The sequence below is a fragment of the Scatophagus argus genome, chromosome 6 (assembly GCF_020382885.2).
Source record: "Scatophagus argus isolate fScaArg1 chromosome 6, fScaArg1.pri, whole genome shotgun sequence".
NCBI lineage: Eukaryota > Metazoa > Chordata > Actinopteri > Scatophagidae > Scatophagus > Scatophagus argus.
In genome coordinates, this window is record NC_058498.1 from 16,127,793 (window position 1) to 16,146,113 (window position 18,321).

The window sequence follows — 18,321 nt, forward strand, 5'->3', positions numbered from 1 at the left end:
CTTTCTACATTTTCTGTGATATGTTAAAAGAAAAAAAGCAAAGTAGCTTTGAGGATGCATGTATGCATGTTGACAGTCTTTCTGTTTATAAATTACCCTCTTAGCAATAATCACAAATGAGACCCCTGGTGTATACATGTGTGAGTGTGTGAGGCAGTCTGGTGTGACAAAGCAGCAAGCCCTGACCCAAGCCTGGGGCTCCATTATACAAAACACACAAGCACAGACACATACACACATGCCTGCACAACCACACTCGCATCAGCTCTAAAAGCACATCGTCCAGTAACATTTCAGCTCATATTATAGCTATCTCTGTCTGTAATGAATAAACCCCGCAGCAGCAGTGTCTTCCTTGGACCTGTGTGACACATGAACACTAACAGCTTTCCTTGGTTACTCTTACACAACACTTCACTGTACAGTACGAGCCAAGCCTGTATCAAGTCGTCGTTAAGGCCGAAAAACCTTTTAAAACAGGGTCTGTATTTAGGCTTGATCGTTTCTTTCTGGGCCTGAGTAGCTACAGTACGGGTTTGATTTACATCCCAGCGCTAATGTCGGATTTTCAGTTTTAGCTTTGAAGTGAAGGCCTGGAAAACCCAACAGCTCAACAGCACCAGAAGGAGAGACCAAGACATTTCTGGATCGTCAAAGGCAGCGATGGGGAATTAAGGCAGTTGTCCCCTCACGATTTTACGCGCAAAAAAAAAAAAAATGCAACTCTGATTTGTGCCATTGACCATTAAAATCTCAGTCTGCTTGTGGATATTCAGTTTGTCTTTCCATCTGATTAATTTTATCACTTTCATCCGTTTCACTGCAGGAGTGGCCTACTGTGATGTGATGTAGCAAACGGCCAATCAGATCTCTCAGCGTTTTACTTGGGTGGTATCACAACAAGTGGAGGCCCCCTCCTCGGCCTCCACATCAGAACCTGCGCGTCATTGGCGTTGGGCCTCCCCATTGCATTAGGAGGGATGGGCTCCATGCGGGTGAGCACTCTTGGCTGGTCCTGGTGTATCCGGCCCACCAGCCTGGCTCTGGAGCCCAGAGGCAGGGATGGATCCACCGCGATGTCCACCCTCATCCTCCACTTGATGGTATGGAGCAGGATCTTTTCCTTGGATGTAGTGTTGAGGGCCACCAGCCAGGTGGTGAAGCTCTGGTCTCTTTTGATGTTAGTCAGTAAGGGTGTGTTGGATTCACTGACCGGCACAGCCCAGGTGACACTGGGGTAAAAATTGTCATTCATGCTAACGATGAAGCGGGATGGCTTGGAGGTGGGGCCCACTATGGTGACAGTCTCTGTGGTGTTTCCATACCAGGGGTAGCTCACGCCATCCGAGTCGCTGATGGCCCTCACAAGACCTTCTCGTAGCTGAGGCAGCTCCCAGCTCGACCTGAGAGGAGACCGGCAATATGAGTCTCGAAACAATTAGATTTCTGGGTAAACGTGTACCCATTAGTTAAAGAAATATTCTGGATTTTTTAATTACGAATCAAATGAAAAGGCCACTGTGGGGAGGTGAGAACTGAAACTACTGGAGGTCAGCACAGCAATTGTTTGGTTGCTTTTTAAAGGCACATTCAGCCAGTTTTTTTTTTTGTTTTTTTTTAGCAAATCCAAGTGCACATATATTCTTATGCAAGAGCAATAGGTTTAGTCCCGATGGAAAAACATAATCTGCTTCATGTAGCTTAATCAGTTAACATCTATGTTATTAATCATTTATGTAATTTATCAGGAAACATAGCCAACCATTTTTGAATACCCAGCAACTCTCATGTGTGGATCTGCTTCTTTTCCCTGTGTCTCACCGTGATTTGCTCAATCAAGCAATTCAATGATGTTATCCCATTTGTTGCCAGTTTTTGATGTTTGGCAATTTTTGGCCAAATGATTAATTAAAAATGAAATACTAATAGTATCTGTCACATTTCACAAAATAAAACAATAACAAGGAGTCACCAGTCAATCTGGGAGTCTGGGAGCTTTTTTATATATATTTTGGAGTGACACTTTTATTAACATTTGGATAAAGGATCGTTGGCATACTTGCCTGTCTGATATATGAAAAGTTGTGATTTTTAAAATTTTATTATCATCATCATTATTTTATTTTTTTTGCACAATGAAAATAACAGCAAATCATCTCAGAAAGGCTTAAAAATTCTTATCCAGACACACTCTGAGACTACAACAGCCGCCTGTACATGATTGGTTCAGTGTGTCAGTGGATTAACATCATCTCTTTGTTGTGCCCCAGCTTGTCATCTGGTGGTCCCCCTTCCATCTATTTGTTTTGCTTTCATGACCAGTGTGATGACAAGCCACCCTAAGCTCCAATCCTCTCACCCCCTACACCCACCCACCCCCTAAACACAGCAGGATTAAACACCCCCTCACATATGCCCTCCAGATAATGTGTGTTTGTGTGCCTGTGTGTCTCGTGGGGGGTGTGGGGGAGGACATGTCTCCGTGGGCACAATTTGAGTGTGAGAGCATCAACTGTTGTTTAGCTCCTTTAATAGCAGCTTTTCTATTTAGGTGCCAAAGTCACAGGAACAGAATCTGTCGGTGGGCGTTTGAATGAAGGAGGCTGACGAGCACAGTTAACCTGCTGCGTGCACAAATGCTCCTCTATGTGAAGCACCGGCGCGCACACGTTATTATCCTGAGTGTACAAGCATGCAAGCTTTGGCGCACGCAGGCTATAACGCACGCACCGCGCACGCACGCTGTTTTCCCTCTCTCCCTCCCTCTCTATCTGAAAGCACGTCACAGTGGGTGTAATGGGGACGCAGGTGACTGAGGTGTGAACTCACATGCCGACGTCTCCATAGGTGTTGTAAAATTCCATCTGAGTGCACGCCTGGATCCAGCCCACCACCCATGTCTCATTGCGCGGAATAGGGGGCATCACAATCCGCGCCGAGGCTTTGAAATAGGGCGTCTTGTACCGAAGCACTATGGGCGAGTTCTCCTCAATGACAGTCGGGCAGTGGTCTATGGTGGCGGACAGGTCGCACACCACAATGTTTTCTCGTTTGATGCGCGACTTGTTACAGGCTATGCTCTGGATGCAGCCCATGGCTGTGCAGGTAAAGGTGATGGTCAGGAGCAGCCAAGAGAGCCTGACAGGCCTGTGGAGGAGCACAGCTGACCGGGACTCGACCAGTATCAACACTATGAGGCCGTGCATCAGATGAAACTGTAAGGCAAAGGTGGGTGCTACCACGCTGTAGGCCCAATTCAGAATCAAACAATAAGGCTTCGGTGAGGGACAGTCGGGTCCAGTGAGACCGGGGTCCAGGCTCAGCCCCTCTGTGTCAGCAGGCACCCGCCCTGCTGATGTACGGGCACCTCAACCAGGCTCCAGAGGCGCTGCTCCTTGGTTCTGACCCCTCTGCAGGCTGCCAACCACAAGAGAAATACCCTTCGCGGATTTAAAAAAGTATCACATGAATTGTTGATGTGGGTATGATTGTAACCTCTCCACTCAAACAGCGCACACTTTCCGTGTGCCCTCTCCTCGAGGATCCAACCCGTCTGCTCTCCTGCTTGAACCCCTGCCTGTAACCTTTAATCCTCTTCTTTCTTCCCCGAGCTGTCATGTCACAAGAGGCGTCGGGGGACCGGCGGACACCGGGGCGCCGGCAGGGGGACCCGGTGGTCGGGCGGCGAGGCTTGTTGATGCGGCACTGTGCATGAGATGCTGCTGCTGCTGCTGCTGCTGCTACTGCTGCCTGTAACCAGAGCGGCAGTGTTACCGTCCGTCATGCCTGTCGACTCGACGGGAGGGAAACCCGGTGAAACAAATAAAACCTGGGAGTCCGAGCATCTGTGACGGGAGAAAGAAAAAATAAAGCTTCCTCTTGCAGAGTTAGAAGACACGGACGGGCTGTTCCCGGTCAAAACGAGGGAGGCAATCGGCTGCAAATACACCGACTGTCAACATCTGTTACAGACTGATCAAACGATGGCATTCGGGCTAAAAGACAAAATCAGATAAACAGTGTCACAGAAACCCTGTAAGACAGCGTCCGACGCTCGGCATCCTCATTTGATGAGAGCTGCACGGCTGTGTGTCGCTGTTCAGCCTGCGTGGTGCTGAAGATGCTGAATGGACCAATGAACGGCGGAGGCAGACTGAAGGCGTAGGAGTGCCCGCGTCTGCACAGTAGTAGTTTTACGACCTCTTTCCTCCATATTGGAATAACGCTTTCTAATCACACAAACACAAAGCAGATGATGCTTACATAGTCCTCCAGTGGATGGGCTGTAAGTCTTACTAATGGAGCTGCAAGATAAGAAGCAACAGGTAGTCTTTGCTACGGATCAGGGATTATTTTGGGAACTCCTATAGTCCAGTCGTGCTTATGAAACAAAACTCCATATAGTTGTTTGTGCACTTTGATTATGCATGTTCTGTAGTTAAATAGAGAAAACTGAGTGTTTCTAATTGTGTAGAAAAGCATTTGATTGGTTAGTGTCAGTCAGCTGCCAGAGGCAGATTGACATTTTTCAAAGTAAAACCTTCACAATCTTCCACCTAAACCTATCGCAAGGAAGGGTACACAATGTGACTGTGCCAGTATCACCTTCAGCAGGTGGAGTTTGCCCAGTTATCATGACAGTTTTAAAATTTCTGTTTTTCTCCTCCATGACAGCTTAAAACTTGAGATAGAAAAAAAGAAAGCTTAAAAAACAGAAAGATTCAAATGAACCTTGTATTGATATTGTTGCCAAAATGAAAAATGAATATTTAATCTCAATGTCTTAATCTTCATCCTGTACTGTTAATACAAGATATCCTTCATATTTACAGGCGTGAGATGCACTGAGGACAAGAATAAATTACTGGACAAATGTTGACTCTCTTGTAATTGCACACAGGTTGTCAGACTGCTCAGTCCTTTATAGCCAACCAGCACCTAATACATAGCTGAGTTAAAATATACTATATACTATATACTCTATGTATATAGATAAGACTTAGATAAGGCATAGATACGCTGTAGGAAGAGCTTAAGGTTCAGAACCATCACACGGTAACGTGTCATTACAAATATAACACAAAGACTTTCTCTTGTCAAAGTAGATAACAGAGGGAATTGTCAATATGTTGCCGTATTAGAACCTTTATTTTGAAAACCAACGATACGCCTCGGATAGCCTCGTCACTTCCGGGAGGCAGGGAAGTGAGGTTGCTGATTCACATGCAGAAGAGATACAACGTCCTGTACTTATAAAACATGTTACTGTTATAAACGGTGGGAACGCAGCAAAAGTGTTTCTCGGCAAATTACCATGGTGAGTATCTGACATTTTATAGTACAGTCAAACGTCTGAGAGCCTCCAAAGTAATACTTCTACGTGTGCTAAGCTAAGCTAATCTTAGCTTGGCTAATATAGCCAAGTATAGCCAAGCTAAGATTGTAGCGTTAATACCATAGTCAGTGGGCAACACGACAACCTGTAAGCTTATAGCTAAAGCAGATGAGCCATGCAGCAAGCTTTCACTTCATTTTATCTTGATAAACCCGAACTGCAGCCTTTCAAGCCTTAGCCCTGAATATGTCAGAAATCACAGGCTGTAACTGGTGGAGGTGCTAACCTACTCTGTTCAAAGGACAAAACATAATAATACGGATACAAATGGTAAAACTTTCGCTACATTTAGCCTAACTGTATTTTTCAAACGTATTTCTCTTCAATTTAGGTAACAGTAATAATAAAAATAATAATAGTAGTTATAAAATTTTGAAGAATAACTTTCTGTTAATTCTCTCAGCGCTAAAATAAATCATCCCTCTCTAGATGTAATGTGTGAACTTTCTTTCATGTGATTTCCTCCCTATAGGTCCCTGCAGACTTTAAAGCCCTGATCCAGAGGTTTTATCGCCTTCAGTCTGAGCGGGTAGAGACCTATCAGCTCTTTGAAGAGTATGTTTGCATCTAATCATGAATATCCATCCTGTTTGTTACTTCTTACAACTGTACACACATACTTCACTCATTGTTCTTGACGCATGCATGTAGAGGCCCGAATAATACACCTCATTCGCTTCTGTTTGTGTTTTTCTTGGTGTGTTTGCTGCTGACTGCCGTCCAGAGGACATGAGGCCTACTTGAGGACAGGGCCCCATTATGACTTTGACCACTACAGGCAGCTGGTCCATGAAATAACACAGGCCTTCTGTGGCATCTCCAAGGAAGTGCTGGAGATAAAGGGGAGGCTGCACCATGAGTTTGACAGGCCGGATCTTTCTGAGCACATTGAAAAGCTGCAGAGCAAAGAGAAGCAGAAACTTGAACTGGTTGGTAAACACTATGTGTGTTTTTTATATTGAGCCCGCAGGATAGCAGTGTAAAAAAAGGAACATTTTTTAGAATAAAAAGTGTATATATGCTTTGATTTAACATGACACTGTCAGTATTGTGGGATGGTGGTCTTAATGTACACTAACTATCTGACATGCAGGGAGTAACAGTGATATAATCAGCTAAATATCAATATTGGTGTATAAGAATCCCTTTGTGTCAAATATCCACTTCGAAGTTCACACTTTAATGTTTGCAGTTCCACTGGTTCACCACAAGGAGGCAGACTTTTTACACGAGCAGAGCTTTTACCACCGTCATCTCCAGCGATTCTGGGTTTTTTTGGGCAGCTCAAGTCATAAAGGTTTTTAGAACCACTTATGGAAATAAACTGTCCATGAAGCGTCTGATGAGCCTTTTTATGCTGACTGACTGGACATTAACACTAATTTCAGCTCAATTAAAAACATTTGGTGATTCAGCAGTGATGCAGCTGCAGTCTGTCTGTAATGCTCATCATGATTTGAGCGAGCCTTCTGGTAAAATGTTACCTTCGGTGCTTCCCACATTCTCAAAGTCACTTCTGGCATCAAAGGTGATATGCATCATTTTTGTATGAGGTTTTGCACTAATATTAGCTTCCCTACTGCCAGCAGTGTCATAAAGCTCCTGTTATCTTAGAGTTTATCCCGTCTCCTCTCTGTCCTCCATGGACAAATATTTTGCATAAATCTTATCCGATGTTCCTTCTCAACAGACAGCCAAGCTGCAGCTGGCCAGGCAGCGGGCCCAGGATCACCCAGAGGACGAAGACTGTCAAGAAAAGATTCAGGAGATCAGGCACGAGTAAGAGCGGCTATTATCACCCCTCCACTTGCTGTGTTAGCTCCCTCCTGACCCATCCGCTCACTCACGGTCAACCCGCTGTTGGCCGCTCAACTTCCTGTTTCCTGTTCATTTTAACAGATTTTCCTTTGTTACCATTGTGATATCATAAAACTGTCAAAAGATATTCACAAATGTTTGTAACACAATGTGTTTTTGTGATTCCTTGTCCAGGATCATCAAGAACAAAGAGGCTCTGAGTGAGATCATGCAGGACTTCAAGTATGACTCTGAGGAGTGTGATTGACAGGTGGCTCCCAGGAGGCCTGCAGCCGCCCCCTCACATCACCGGACAGCAGAGCTGACAGATCGACTCGGCTCTGCTGCAACTTCCATCTTGGACTTCTCAGCTGCACTTATTGATCCCCCTCTGGCCCCACCCTGCTTGCTGCTGCAGTCTTATTCCACCCAGGGGGCTTTTCTCATTCGGGCTCTGTGTGTTTCTGTCTATAGTCATGTGTTTGTGTTAACCAGTGCATCAGCCAAAAAAAAGGAAGTTTCTTTATATTTTAAAGATGTGTAAATATTCAAAATGTTAAATAATTCTTCAGCAGTCTTTGTTTACTTGATGAATTGTATTTTTAAATTAAAAAAAAGACACTTTCCAAGACAATTTTCACTTTTTACTGTGGCATACATTAAACATTATTTTTCAGAGGCCTAACAGGTGCAGTAAAGTAATATAACTTAGACAAAAAACATTCTTTAAATATGCAGTTATAAAAATATAAACAGTATGAAAATGTCTTCAGACTTTACTGAAACAGGATATTTAAATACATTCCACAAATACCAAGGTATTATTTCATGGGAATTCAAGAGCAGCACTCACTGCAGTTTGGGAATATCTGACTCAAAACTACATAATTTGATTGAGATGCAGTATTTTAGATATAATATGTGCTGTTTTATGCCTGATTACTGTGTTTAAACAGCTCATGGGTGCTTTCCCAAATATAGTTTTCACTGAACTAATGCTGGATTGATTAGTTGATTGACAAAAAAAATATTCAATGATGAATCACTTTTTGTGATTGTTTGAGTTTCACAATTGTGAGTAAAAATTTTCACTGATTTATGCCATTTTATATAATAATGTCTCTGTGTTTTGTTCTGCTGGACAGACAAAACATTCACCTTTCACTGTTTTCTGACATTATTGACAAGCTTCTAGTCAAGAAACTACTCAGCAGATTAATTTAGAATAAAAATAATCATTTATTCCAGCCCTACCCTTAACTACTTATTTCCCAACGGTAATAGATGTAGAGATACTGTTCAATTGGCCTCAAGGCTTTACAGCTTTAGAAAATACTTTAGACTGGGAACAGTTTAGGGTCAGGTTAGGGTTGTTTTCTATATTTTGTTCTGTTACAACTCCAGAATAAAAGTGCATTTACTGGAGCCCTAAACATCTCTGTGCAAACAGATCTAACAGTCAGGAATCACAGGAAAAGGCTGCATTGTCTCACTTCCCTTATCTTCCACTTGGGCCCTTTTACCTCAAGCTAAAGCTGTATGACCAAACACTGCAGTATCACTCAGGCTGAAGGCGTTGGACCTCTCACACAGCTGGGACCCTTGGGGCCAGTTATCCTTCAGTATTTCTCGATGCTTTTCTTGAATTAAACACCACAGTGGTGTCGAGTGACTGCGCTATGAGTTATCGTCTTGTAGAATCTGAAAAGACAAAAGCAGATGGTTCATACTGGAATAATTCATCGGGAGAAACCATGCAATCAATCATCAAGATCATTTCTCTGTCTGACTGCCACTTTTCTCTTGTCTTTCTTTGCATCATCTCTTTCTTATTCTCCATGTATCACTCCCTGGCTCCCCGCTATCTCTCTCTCTCTCAAGGTAATCAATGGGAACCTGTCTCAGTCTGTGAACAAAGACATTATTCAGGAGATAACATGTGCCTTACACACAAAGCACACAGCACACAGCTGAACTAATGGAGTCAGGTGAAGGTTTCAGTGAGTTCAAGCAGCCGAGGATGTGGCTTAAAGGTTTTGAGCTCCTCACAAAGTCACATAAACACGATGCTGGGGCTCTGTTTGCCATTTGGGCCGAGTTATTTTTGTGAAAAGGAGCTGCTCATGCCAAGAGAAAACAAAACACAAAAGGAACACATTACAGTGGACTGTTAATTACATTTACATGTTCGTTTCGCTTTGTTGTGGTCAGATGAAGATCAGAAGTCTACATCTAGTCTAGTCTAGTCTCGTCTCGTTAAAATATGTAATAAAATCAGAATGCATATCTACTTTTATGCTCCCCCTTCTGGGCCAGTAAAGTCAAAACCGCACATTTTACCTTATCATAAAGTATGGACTGAAACTTCCCAGAGCCAGTTCAAGAGAAGTAGTTCTCTTTGTGCTTGTAATAAATGCTGACCACATGGCATGACAAAGGGAGGGTCAGAAATTCAGCGCAGCAGTGGCTGTTTGTGAAAGCGGCTCAGCAGAGATAATGAAAAGCGAGGGGGGGGGAGGGGGATTCTGCTTACCTACCTGGTTGCGCGTTTTCTGCGTTTTCTGCAGCCACACCCTCCACTGGTCGTACAGTTTGATCGACATGCCGCTGCAGCCGTACGTGTGCTTGCGGACCCACCCGAAGAACTGCTTGAGTTCCCGCCGCAGGGTGGAGTTCTGCTCACTGGGCTTAGGATCACAAGAGCCGCTCTGCAGCCGCTCTGGGAGGTGAGGAGAAGGGGAGGGCGGTGAGGAGGAGGAGGAGGAAGATGATGGGAGAGACAAAAAAGAGAGTGTGAGAGAAAGAAGGAAGAGGTAACAGAGGGGATGGAGAGAGGTGGGCTCCAAAGCTCAGAGCTGAGCCGGTCAGAGCTTCTCCAGCCTGCTGTTTCACCAGAGACTGAAGCTACTGCCGCCTATCTCAGTTCTGGTTCCAGTGGGGGCTCCCGGTGGTGCAGCTAACCTCCAGTCAGCCAGAACAGAGGCTCCAACCACCTCTCCTTTGAGAGCTACCAGCTCTGCTCTCCTGGCAGGGATCCAAATAAAACCTACCTGATTACATTAAGAAAAATTAATAAAGATGCAATATTACTCACAACAGCAGCTGTGGTTGAGTGAAGCTTCTTTTATTCCAATAACAGCAGCCCCCATAAACAGCAGACAGTTTAATGATCAAAGATTCTAGTGCAGGAGTTTCACTAAAAACTAAGGTTGCAGTTGAGTTGTTTTGAGTCTGTCAGAGCACGTTTTTGAGGAATCTGTCTTGTCCCTCATTGCAAAAGTCAAATCAGACACTAGACTGCAGGAACTCCATTTTTATACAGTGAATCATCCTCCAAAGACATCCCAAAACTATATAGGCCTACATACAGTAGGGTTTACTGTGGGCCAATTAACGTTATTCCTCCCATGTACTTACAAAAATTATCCTAAAAGAATGAAGTCCAATTATAAATTATCTAGAGTTCTTTTCTCATTTTGGATGCTTTAATTCTTTTAAACAACCAAAAATGCATATTTAAATAAACTGAAACTATGAAGCTTTTACTGTCTTAAAGCATTTCACGCTGAGTGTTGAGTGGAGCATGGAAAATAACGCTCTAAGGGACATTCCAGCAAAATTTCAAGTTTGTTTGATTTGACTGACAGATCTTTTAACAAAATTATAAAAGTTGCAAAACTACATGTAAACAGTTTCATATCAAGAGAAATGTTTCTAAGGTGCAGGTGGGATACCATACTTGGCATTTCAGGGAGGAAATGCTGCTGAATGTCTTAAGTCTGCTACAGTCAATTCAAACAACGGAGCCTGATAAGAACTTCCTCCCTGTGGAAAGTAAATTCCACAAGACCAGTGTAACTCATTATCTGCTCCTCCTTCTCCCAAACCTGCTTCCACTCAGGCTTTATAGGCCATGTGTGCGCTGTGGACAGACAACCAGCTTTTTAACTTGATCAATCTTTGAAGCCGACGTCCAAAATCTATCAAATGTCCCCCTGGCTCCTTGCAGTTTCTTCTAATCCGTGTGGGGAGATCTCTATCAAGGTATCTAGCCTATTGATGTTTGTTTTGTCCTGGGTCACATGCGGTTTGGATCTGCTTGTTCAGGATGTTGAAACAGTGATAACGACATTGTTTTTCTGGTTTTAATTGCTGATGAAAGGTTGATTATTTCAAAGGAAGGAATGGTCAAGTTTGTGGGCACCACAGACATATGGGAAGCCATTTAAGAGACAGACTACAAGGGGAAAGACTTCAGTTACACTTCAAATGTTTGAGGGGTTTTGTCTTAACTGTCCAGAAACCACTAGTACTGCTTTGCTCGCAGAGTCTTGTGTTAAAATTTCTTCAATTATTACCCTTGCATCCATAATAAAATCCTGAAGGTTGCATCTTTTTGTGTGCGATGTGCTCACCACTGCTTGGTGTGGAGGCAGCGGCTGCGTGGCTCCAGTCACTCCAGATGCCGGCCTTTCTGGAACCATAAATGCCCACTGGATTGCACCTCACCTGGACGAAATAGACGGTCCCGGGCCGGAGGCCTGCCAGTCGACATGATGTCTGGTTACCGACATCATCCACCACCTGTGAGAGGGAACAGAATGACAGCAAGGATGCAAAAAAAAAAAAAAAACAGTCCTTCTCAAGTCCAACTGAACAGAAATATTTACAGAATCTTCTCTCACTGTCAGAAGTTTGCTCTGCTTTTATTTTGAATGCATTCTGGATTCAAATATATTATTATTTAATATAATTATTTGGTTGATCTGGTCCTTCAACAGTGAATCTGGTATTCACACTGGAACATATCTTATGTTCATACAGAGCAGACAAAGAAGCTGTAGGCAGAAAACATCAAAGAAGCCATTTGAGAGAATAACAGTTTCTAAAGAGCTCCACTCCTGCACCTTTGGATCAAAGCCAGCTTTCAAAAACTTACCGGCAAATAATCAGAAGAGTCATGGCTTTTACCCAAGTATTATTTGCTTCATAATGAAAGCACATGCAAGAGGCTACAGTTCCAGCAAGAGCACGTTTTTCCACAGCTGACTCTGAGGCGTCATAGCTGCAGAGGAAGTGTGTGAAGCCTACTGTGAATGTTTGTGTGTGAGAATGTGCGGACCACCTTCCATTCAGTGCTGTCCTCCAGTCTGTAGCGTATCTGATACTTGGCCTGAAACAGGAAGTCCTTGAGCTCGGGGGGGCTGGCCCAGCGGACCGTCAGCTGGTCCTCGAGGTCACCGACACGACTCACCTGCACGTTGGCAGGAGGGTCGGTGGTCACTGCACGGACAAGGACAAGTGTTAAAAAGTTTGTTTACAGCAGCTGCACAGCATGTTTCACAAGGACACAGAATATGAGAGGTTTGAATGACCTCAAGAGACAAGGTTTTTTTTGTTTTTGTTTTTTTAAGACAAGTATCCTTTGATTCAGTTCCTCTCTCAAGGTAAAGAAAGGGGCTCAACATTTATCTGTAGTACCATGTCTTTGTTTCAGTGGCTGGTCTTTGTGTCTTCAGACAGACTGGTTGGCAGGCTTTGTTTCAGGTCAGTGTGTACTTCCTAAGTCAGTATTAAACAAAACATTTAAAACATTTTACCCAGTGCAATAAAAGATGCAAACAAATCAAGCACTTTGAAAGAGACAAAGATGGGGGGAGGGATAAAGTGGATGGCAGCACGAGAGACAAAGAGAGGAACTTATTAAATGGCCTGTAAAAGTGCTTCCTGCGGGTGACCTTCTGCTTCAGACATCCTCCAGCAGCATCCCGGTGTGGGATGCTTCTTTTTCAGCTCACATATTTTATTTGCTCTATCGCAGTCAGCTCAAACCGAGTCAGAACAAACACTCTCTGAGCTTGATGTTTCTGTCACTGAGGCCCTGCAACACATCTCCTCTCCAACCCACTCACAGCTCTGAGTTATCTGTCCCTCAGTGTGCAGCAAGGATGAACGGAGGGAGAGGATGCTCACTCATGGATGGTGAACACTGCTTTGTAATGCAACTTTCACCAGAGGCCACGACAATACACTCTTACATTAGCGCTGGAGAAACTGTAAGGAATACCTGCTATTGTTTGTATAGCATAACCTAAATTTCTCTATGCGAAACCTGCGAAGAGATCAGGCCTGAGAGGCCTCTGATGTGCGGTTAACTTTCACAACAAGACAGTTTATCTTTGAGAGTCTGAACTTTGAATGTTGTCACAGTGGTGGGCTGGAAGGAGCGAAGCATAAAAATAAATCCCCTCTCGTCCCAGAGAAGTGTGTTAACCATATGTAAGAGATCTGCGGACACACAAATGTCAGTGAGAGGAGAGGAGAGAAAACAAGATGAAAGGAAACGAAATGAAAGGAGAGGGCCAGACAGAAAAGAAAAAAAGGATAGATCAGGAAAGGAAAGAGCTGTTTTATTCAATCTCCAGGAGCCGAGATAAGAAAAAAACAACCTCCTGTAAAAGTTCATTTACCCACCTACATCAAGAATGTCCAGGGTGGTGATGTCCGAGGTGGCAGAGCCCAGCTGATTGGCCGCCTCCACCCAGATCTCATAAGGGGTGAAGAGGGCCAGGTTGCTGGGGATGTGGCAGAAGTACAACTGCTTCCAGGTGCTGTCACTTTCACACTCCTTCTCTCTCCCGTACCACCTGGACAGAAACACAGCGACCAAAACAAACTCTGCCAATAGTTTCTGAAAAAGCTGACTGATTCTTTAAAACTTGTGAACGCACACCAGAAAATCAACACACTGCGACCTCTCAGTGTAGCGTGTGTTGCAGATAATAAACTGTACTGATGCAGTAATGCATTCATTACCAATCTACCTGAGAGCTGCTGGACGAGGTGATCACCTGTGAGCTGCAGCAGGTCTGGGGAGCTCACCTCAATTTGTACTTGAGGGTGTAGTTGGTTCGGATGTGGGTCTCACCCCGCCCTCCCGGGCTCCACTTGCAGCTCAGGTCCTTCGTGTTGTGAGACCAACATGTTAAGTTCACTGGTTTTTCTGGAGGCACTGGGTGGAAATACAATTAAATAAATCTTTTTAAAAGAAACAAGAAGCAAAGAAAAACGCTTCCTCTCCATTCATGTGGAACATTAACTCCTTCAAGTCAAAGCACTGAAAAAAAGGGAAGCTCGTTAAACAAACTTTAAAGCACTACAGGTGATAATCAGGAAGGCTAGAAATAAAAAGAAAGTTCTCAATAATTTTGTAAAAGTACTGCTTAACTCGTATTTAAAGTGAGACAGCGAAACATTCAAATCAAATCACGATCAGTTTAGATTTCTTTATTTCAGTGATTTTACAGCAACCCCGTTGCTGTAAAGTTCCCCGTTTCTGTTAAATAAAAGAACATTTCTTATTTATCCCCAGTGTTTTACAACACAGTGACAGAGTTTGTGTGTTCAAGACAAGATAGGAAAAAGAAAAGGGGGTTTTGTTCATCTACACTTTCAGTTACAGTTTCATTTCATGTGATACTTTTTGGGTTTGAATTTATATAAAGTGATGTTAACATAAATTAATTGTGGCAGGCAAACAAGCATGCTTGTTTTTGTTTAGACTGTGTAGAACAAACTACGACTTAGATCATATTTTGAAACGACAAATATCTACTAAATAATTGTGACAACTGGATTCTTCATAACCTCAATGTAGAATTTGGTTCTCTGTGACCTTTTTCATAAAATATCAAATTTCTCAGAAAATTGATTTTGTGGCATTTTCACAATCCTTTGGGTTTACAGTAAAGATGTACAAACACCGGTCTCTGATACCACAAATATGGTAATAATAATTTGGTATCTGTTCATTTCCAAAACATAGCAATACACAACATCCTAAATTAAATACTTCGTTTTAAAAAATAGGCATAAGTTCCTTCTGTTAAATGGCAGCTGTAATAACTGACTAAGCCAATCACAGTTATTTTGCACAGCCAAAAAAAAAAGTCCCCACTTACTGCCCACATAGAGACATGAACCAGCCAGGACGTGTCCATTGGCTCCATGACACACGAGATTGTCTCCGGACTGCTGCTGGGAGCCATTCAGGTTGTGAATGGTGACGCTCAGGACGTCGGGGCTCACCACCCTGTAGGTGCTGCTGGACAGACACATCCCGTTCAGCGTCCAGTACAACGTGCTGGACTGGAGGCCGAGCTCAGGGCTCAGCCTGCACGTGGCAGTGAGACTGGAGCCGATACGCAGGACGGGATCCTGAGGGGAGATCACCGCTACATCTGAGTGGTGGGGACACACACACACAAATAAAAATTGTCAACAAAAATCTAAAAGCCAGAAAACAGAGTCAACTTGCTATCGTTGTTTTCCTAACAAGACCACAGTGCATTTTCATTTACATTGCAGTTTTTTAGCTCCTTCTTAACCATTAGCTTTCATTGATTAGACCCTCCTCATGCCTTACATTGTGGACAGCTGTTAGACTGTACAGACTGAAATGTGGAACACAGTGCATCCATTTCTTTGTCACCGTAAGAAAACTTTATGTTTGTGTGAGGAGGAAGGCAGCAGCAGCAGCAGCACTGCACCACAACAGAGCAAGAGCTCAGCACATATTTATGACCCAGTAATGAAGTGGATTTATGGAGCCTCGGCAGGATCAGTCAGAAAGGTCACCCTGGTTTGTCTGTAAAATCCTTGAATGCTTTTCCATACCACAATCCCTCTCCGACTTTAGGTACGCCTTTATGATTGATACCCATGAGAAACCCTCTGCAGTGCGCTTGAATGTTACCACCATAGATATGAGGGCTGATGTGTAGAGTTTTATTAACCCTGGTCCAGGTGGGCGGCGGACAAGCTTTCAAACACATGTGCCACTCCGCTGTTTTCAGCCTCAGTGGATTCATTAACAAATACAGAGAGGTTAAAACTACATGTAAGAGGAGTCGTGCATGTGGTTTCAACAAACATAAAGAAGCTACTTGCAGGTCATTTTCTCAGTCTTGGAGTCCGAATGCTGTTTATTGCAGTTTGTCTAATCAGCTACACGAACACCACACCTAACAGGTCTCGGTCTAATCCAGCGTTAGGTACACAATCACATCAAATGATTACTCTCGTGTAATGTGGTGTCACGCTGCATCTGCACTTATTCACATGGAAAGTGCAACAATTAGACGACATATTGTTAGGGGGTTACGGCACAATCTAATCAAAAGGTTCCCAAATAAAGAGCTGAGCGGTTCGATGACATACACCATCAGCTGCCAGAGATTCTGCCATACTGTTCACACCATGCTAATGTTTCTTCATGTTTTAGGTCCTTGTAGGAAATACTGGACTTTTATTAAAGTTTTATTAGTTTCTTGCAGATATATTAGTATCACCACATGGATGGGCAGCTGCACAAAGCAGGACATCTCGGCCTTTAGGAGGGTAGTCTGCTCAGTCTGAGCGGACGATCAGAACAACTCTACCTGACCTGCAGGACATTTACACCAAACGATGCAGGTCGAGAACTGAGAAGATCCTCAGGCAGCCCCATCAGCCCGGACACTCACTCCTCTCCCTGCTGCCATCAGGCCGTCGGTTCCGCTGCCTGAGAACCAACACTGAGAGGATGAGGAGAAGCTTCTTCCCCCAGGCCATCCGTCTGCTCAACAGTGAGCGTTAATCTGGACAATCCTACTCCCACCTGTACTAGATGTAAATACTGCACATTTTCACATTTTTAATACTCTTATTTTTTATAAGGTATGTATTTTATAATATTTAATTTTACTCATTCTATTTTACCTAACTATTTTTTGGTAGCAGGGACAAAAAGAATTTCACTGCACATCGTACCGTGTATGATTGTGTGTGTGTGACAAATAAACCTATCTTGTATCTCTTGTATCCGTGTATGCCTGACATAATATATCTTATGCCAAAGATATGCTTTGAGAACATTTAGAAAGTGTCTGTGACATAATTTGTCCACCACAGAGCACAGACAAGTTTATTTTTTAACAGCTCAGTACAACAGCGCGCTAAATAAATAGATAGATAAATGTTTAGATAGACAGTTCAGGAGAGAGGTAATTGATTGCTAACATTAGACAAAAACAAACATTGTCATGTGGTTATTTTACCCATAAATATGCCTACTTTCTCTATTTATTCTCCTTAAAAATGTGCAATATCACTAAATCACTTTCACCTTATAAAACCACAAAGTTCATAATAAGCACTGGAACTGGAAAATCTACCTCCTGTGGTTACCTGTTCTAATAATTATAGGCGGGGTGATAATAACACCTGGGCAGGTGAAAAGCAGAGTCAGCCTTTGCACTGATTTTCATCTGTCAAACAAGCGCCTGGAGTGAAGTCGTTTTGTTGGTTTGGAGCCTCCGTGCAGCAGCTCACCGTGCAGCACCGACATAATGTTGAGGCAACGCGGCTGCGTCTGTCTGTTGACCAAAGTGTGGTACTTACGTGACGAAGCCAACAACACATGATGTGGAACAAGGAAGAGGAGAAACGTGAAGGACAACATGACGCTCTCAGCTGTTTCTTCTGCTTGCTTTTCCTCCCCTCCGTCCTGAACGCGGAGAACAGACAGGAGAACCAAAAGTGTGAGCAGCTTCAGTCTCTCCGGCGGCTCTTCGCAGGAAGTCAGGACAACAGACTTGTCTGAGACGCCACAAAGTTCGCTTCCCTTTTAAACTCCTGAGTGAAAGCTCAGGTTCACGTTGTTGGCTCCTCCCAAAGCCACAGGCCGTCAGGGCTCCTCAGCGTGTCCCCTCCCTGCCACACACCCACGCACACTTTTCACATTTAACACATTTTAAGAGTATTACGAGTTCAGCTGTCCGACATAATTTATATACATTCAGTGTCTTATTTCTTTAAGTCTACACTTCCTGCTCCTGTGCTGCTGTGACACCCGATGGGATCAATGAATGATTATCATATAAAACCCGCATGCTGCTGCAAATGTACATTTACTCTTCATCAATAAAACTAATCCAAGGGGCTCTTCTGCATAATGAGTGATTTAACTTTTGATACTTTAAGTACATTGTGCTGATGATACGTATTTTTTTTAAATGATAATGCTGTACTTTTACCTATATGTGAATGTTTTACACTGCGGTGGTCTATTACTGTTTTTTCTCAAGTAT

General features: G+C 43.4%; 3 protein-coding genes across 4 annotated transcripts; 1 reads left to right on the forward strand and 2 right to left on the reverse strand.

The window, feature by feature from the left end:
* Window positions 1–676: 676 nt before the first annotated feature.
* fam78bb (family with sequence similarity 78 member Bb) lies at window positions 677–3,659 on the reverse strand. The gene is made up of 2 exons (XM_046391596.1): window positions 2,830–3,659; window positions 677–1,403 (listed from the first exon to the last, which is right to left on the reverse strand). The coding sequence occupies exons 1-2, from the start codon at window positions 3,204–3,206 to the stop codon at window positions 881–883; spliced, it is 900 nt and encodes a 299-aa protein (XP_046247552.1). The 5' UTR covers window positions 3,207–3,659; the 3' UTR covers window positions 677–880.
* Window positions 3,660–5,161: 1,502 nt separating this feature from the next.
* On the forward strand, window positions 5,162–7,826 carry rex1bd (required for excision 1-B domain containing). The gene is made up of 5 exons (XM_046391597.1): window positions 5,162–5,317; window positions 5,868–5,950; window positions 6,120–6,324; window positions 7,086–7,174; window positions 7,388–7,826. The coding sequence occupies exons 1-5, from the start codon at window positions 5,315–5,317 to the stop codon at window positions 7,458–7,460; spliced, it is 453 nt and encodes a 150-aa protein (XP_046247553.1). The 5' UTR covers window positions 5,162–5,314; the 3' UTR covers window positions 7,461–7,826.
* crlf1b (cytokine receptor-like factor 1b) lies at window positions 7,824–17,926 on the reverse strand. Of its 2 annotated transcripts, none has more exons than XM_046391594.1 (8): window positions 17,633–17,926; window positions 15,154–15,432; window positions 14,075–14,204; window positions 13,667–13,839; window positions 12,318–12,475; window positions 11,608–11,776; window positions 9,726–9,911; window positions 7,824–8,893 (listed from the first exon to the last, which is right to left on the reverse strand). In XM_046391594.1, exons 1-8 carry the CDS (start codon window positions 17,691–17,693, stop codon window positions 8,877–8,879), a joined length of 1,173 nt encoding a protein of 390 aa, XP_046247550.1. In that variant the 5' UTR covers window positions 17,694–17,926; the 3' UTR covers window positions 7,824–8,876. The 2 variants fall into 2 exon arrangements, with proteins under 2 accessions (XP_046247550.1, XP_046247549.1); XM_046391593.1 differs by having other exon boundaries at window positions 9,730–9,911; window positions 17,633–17,923.
* Window positions 17,927–18,321: the final 395 nt, after the last annotated feature.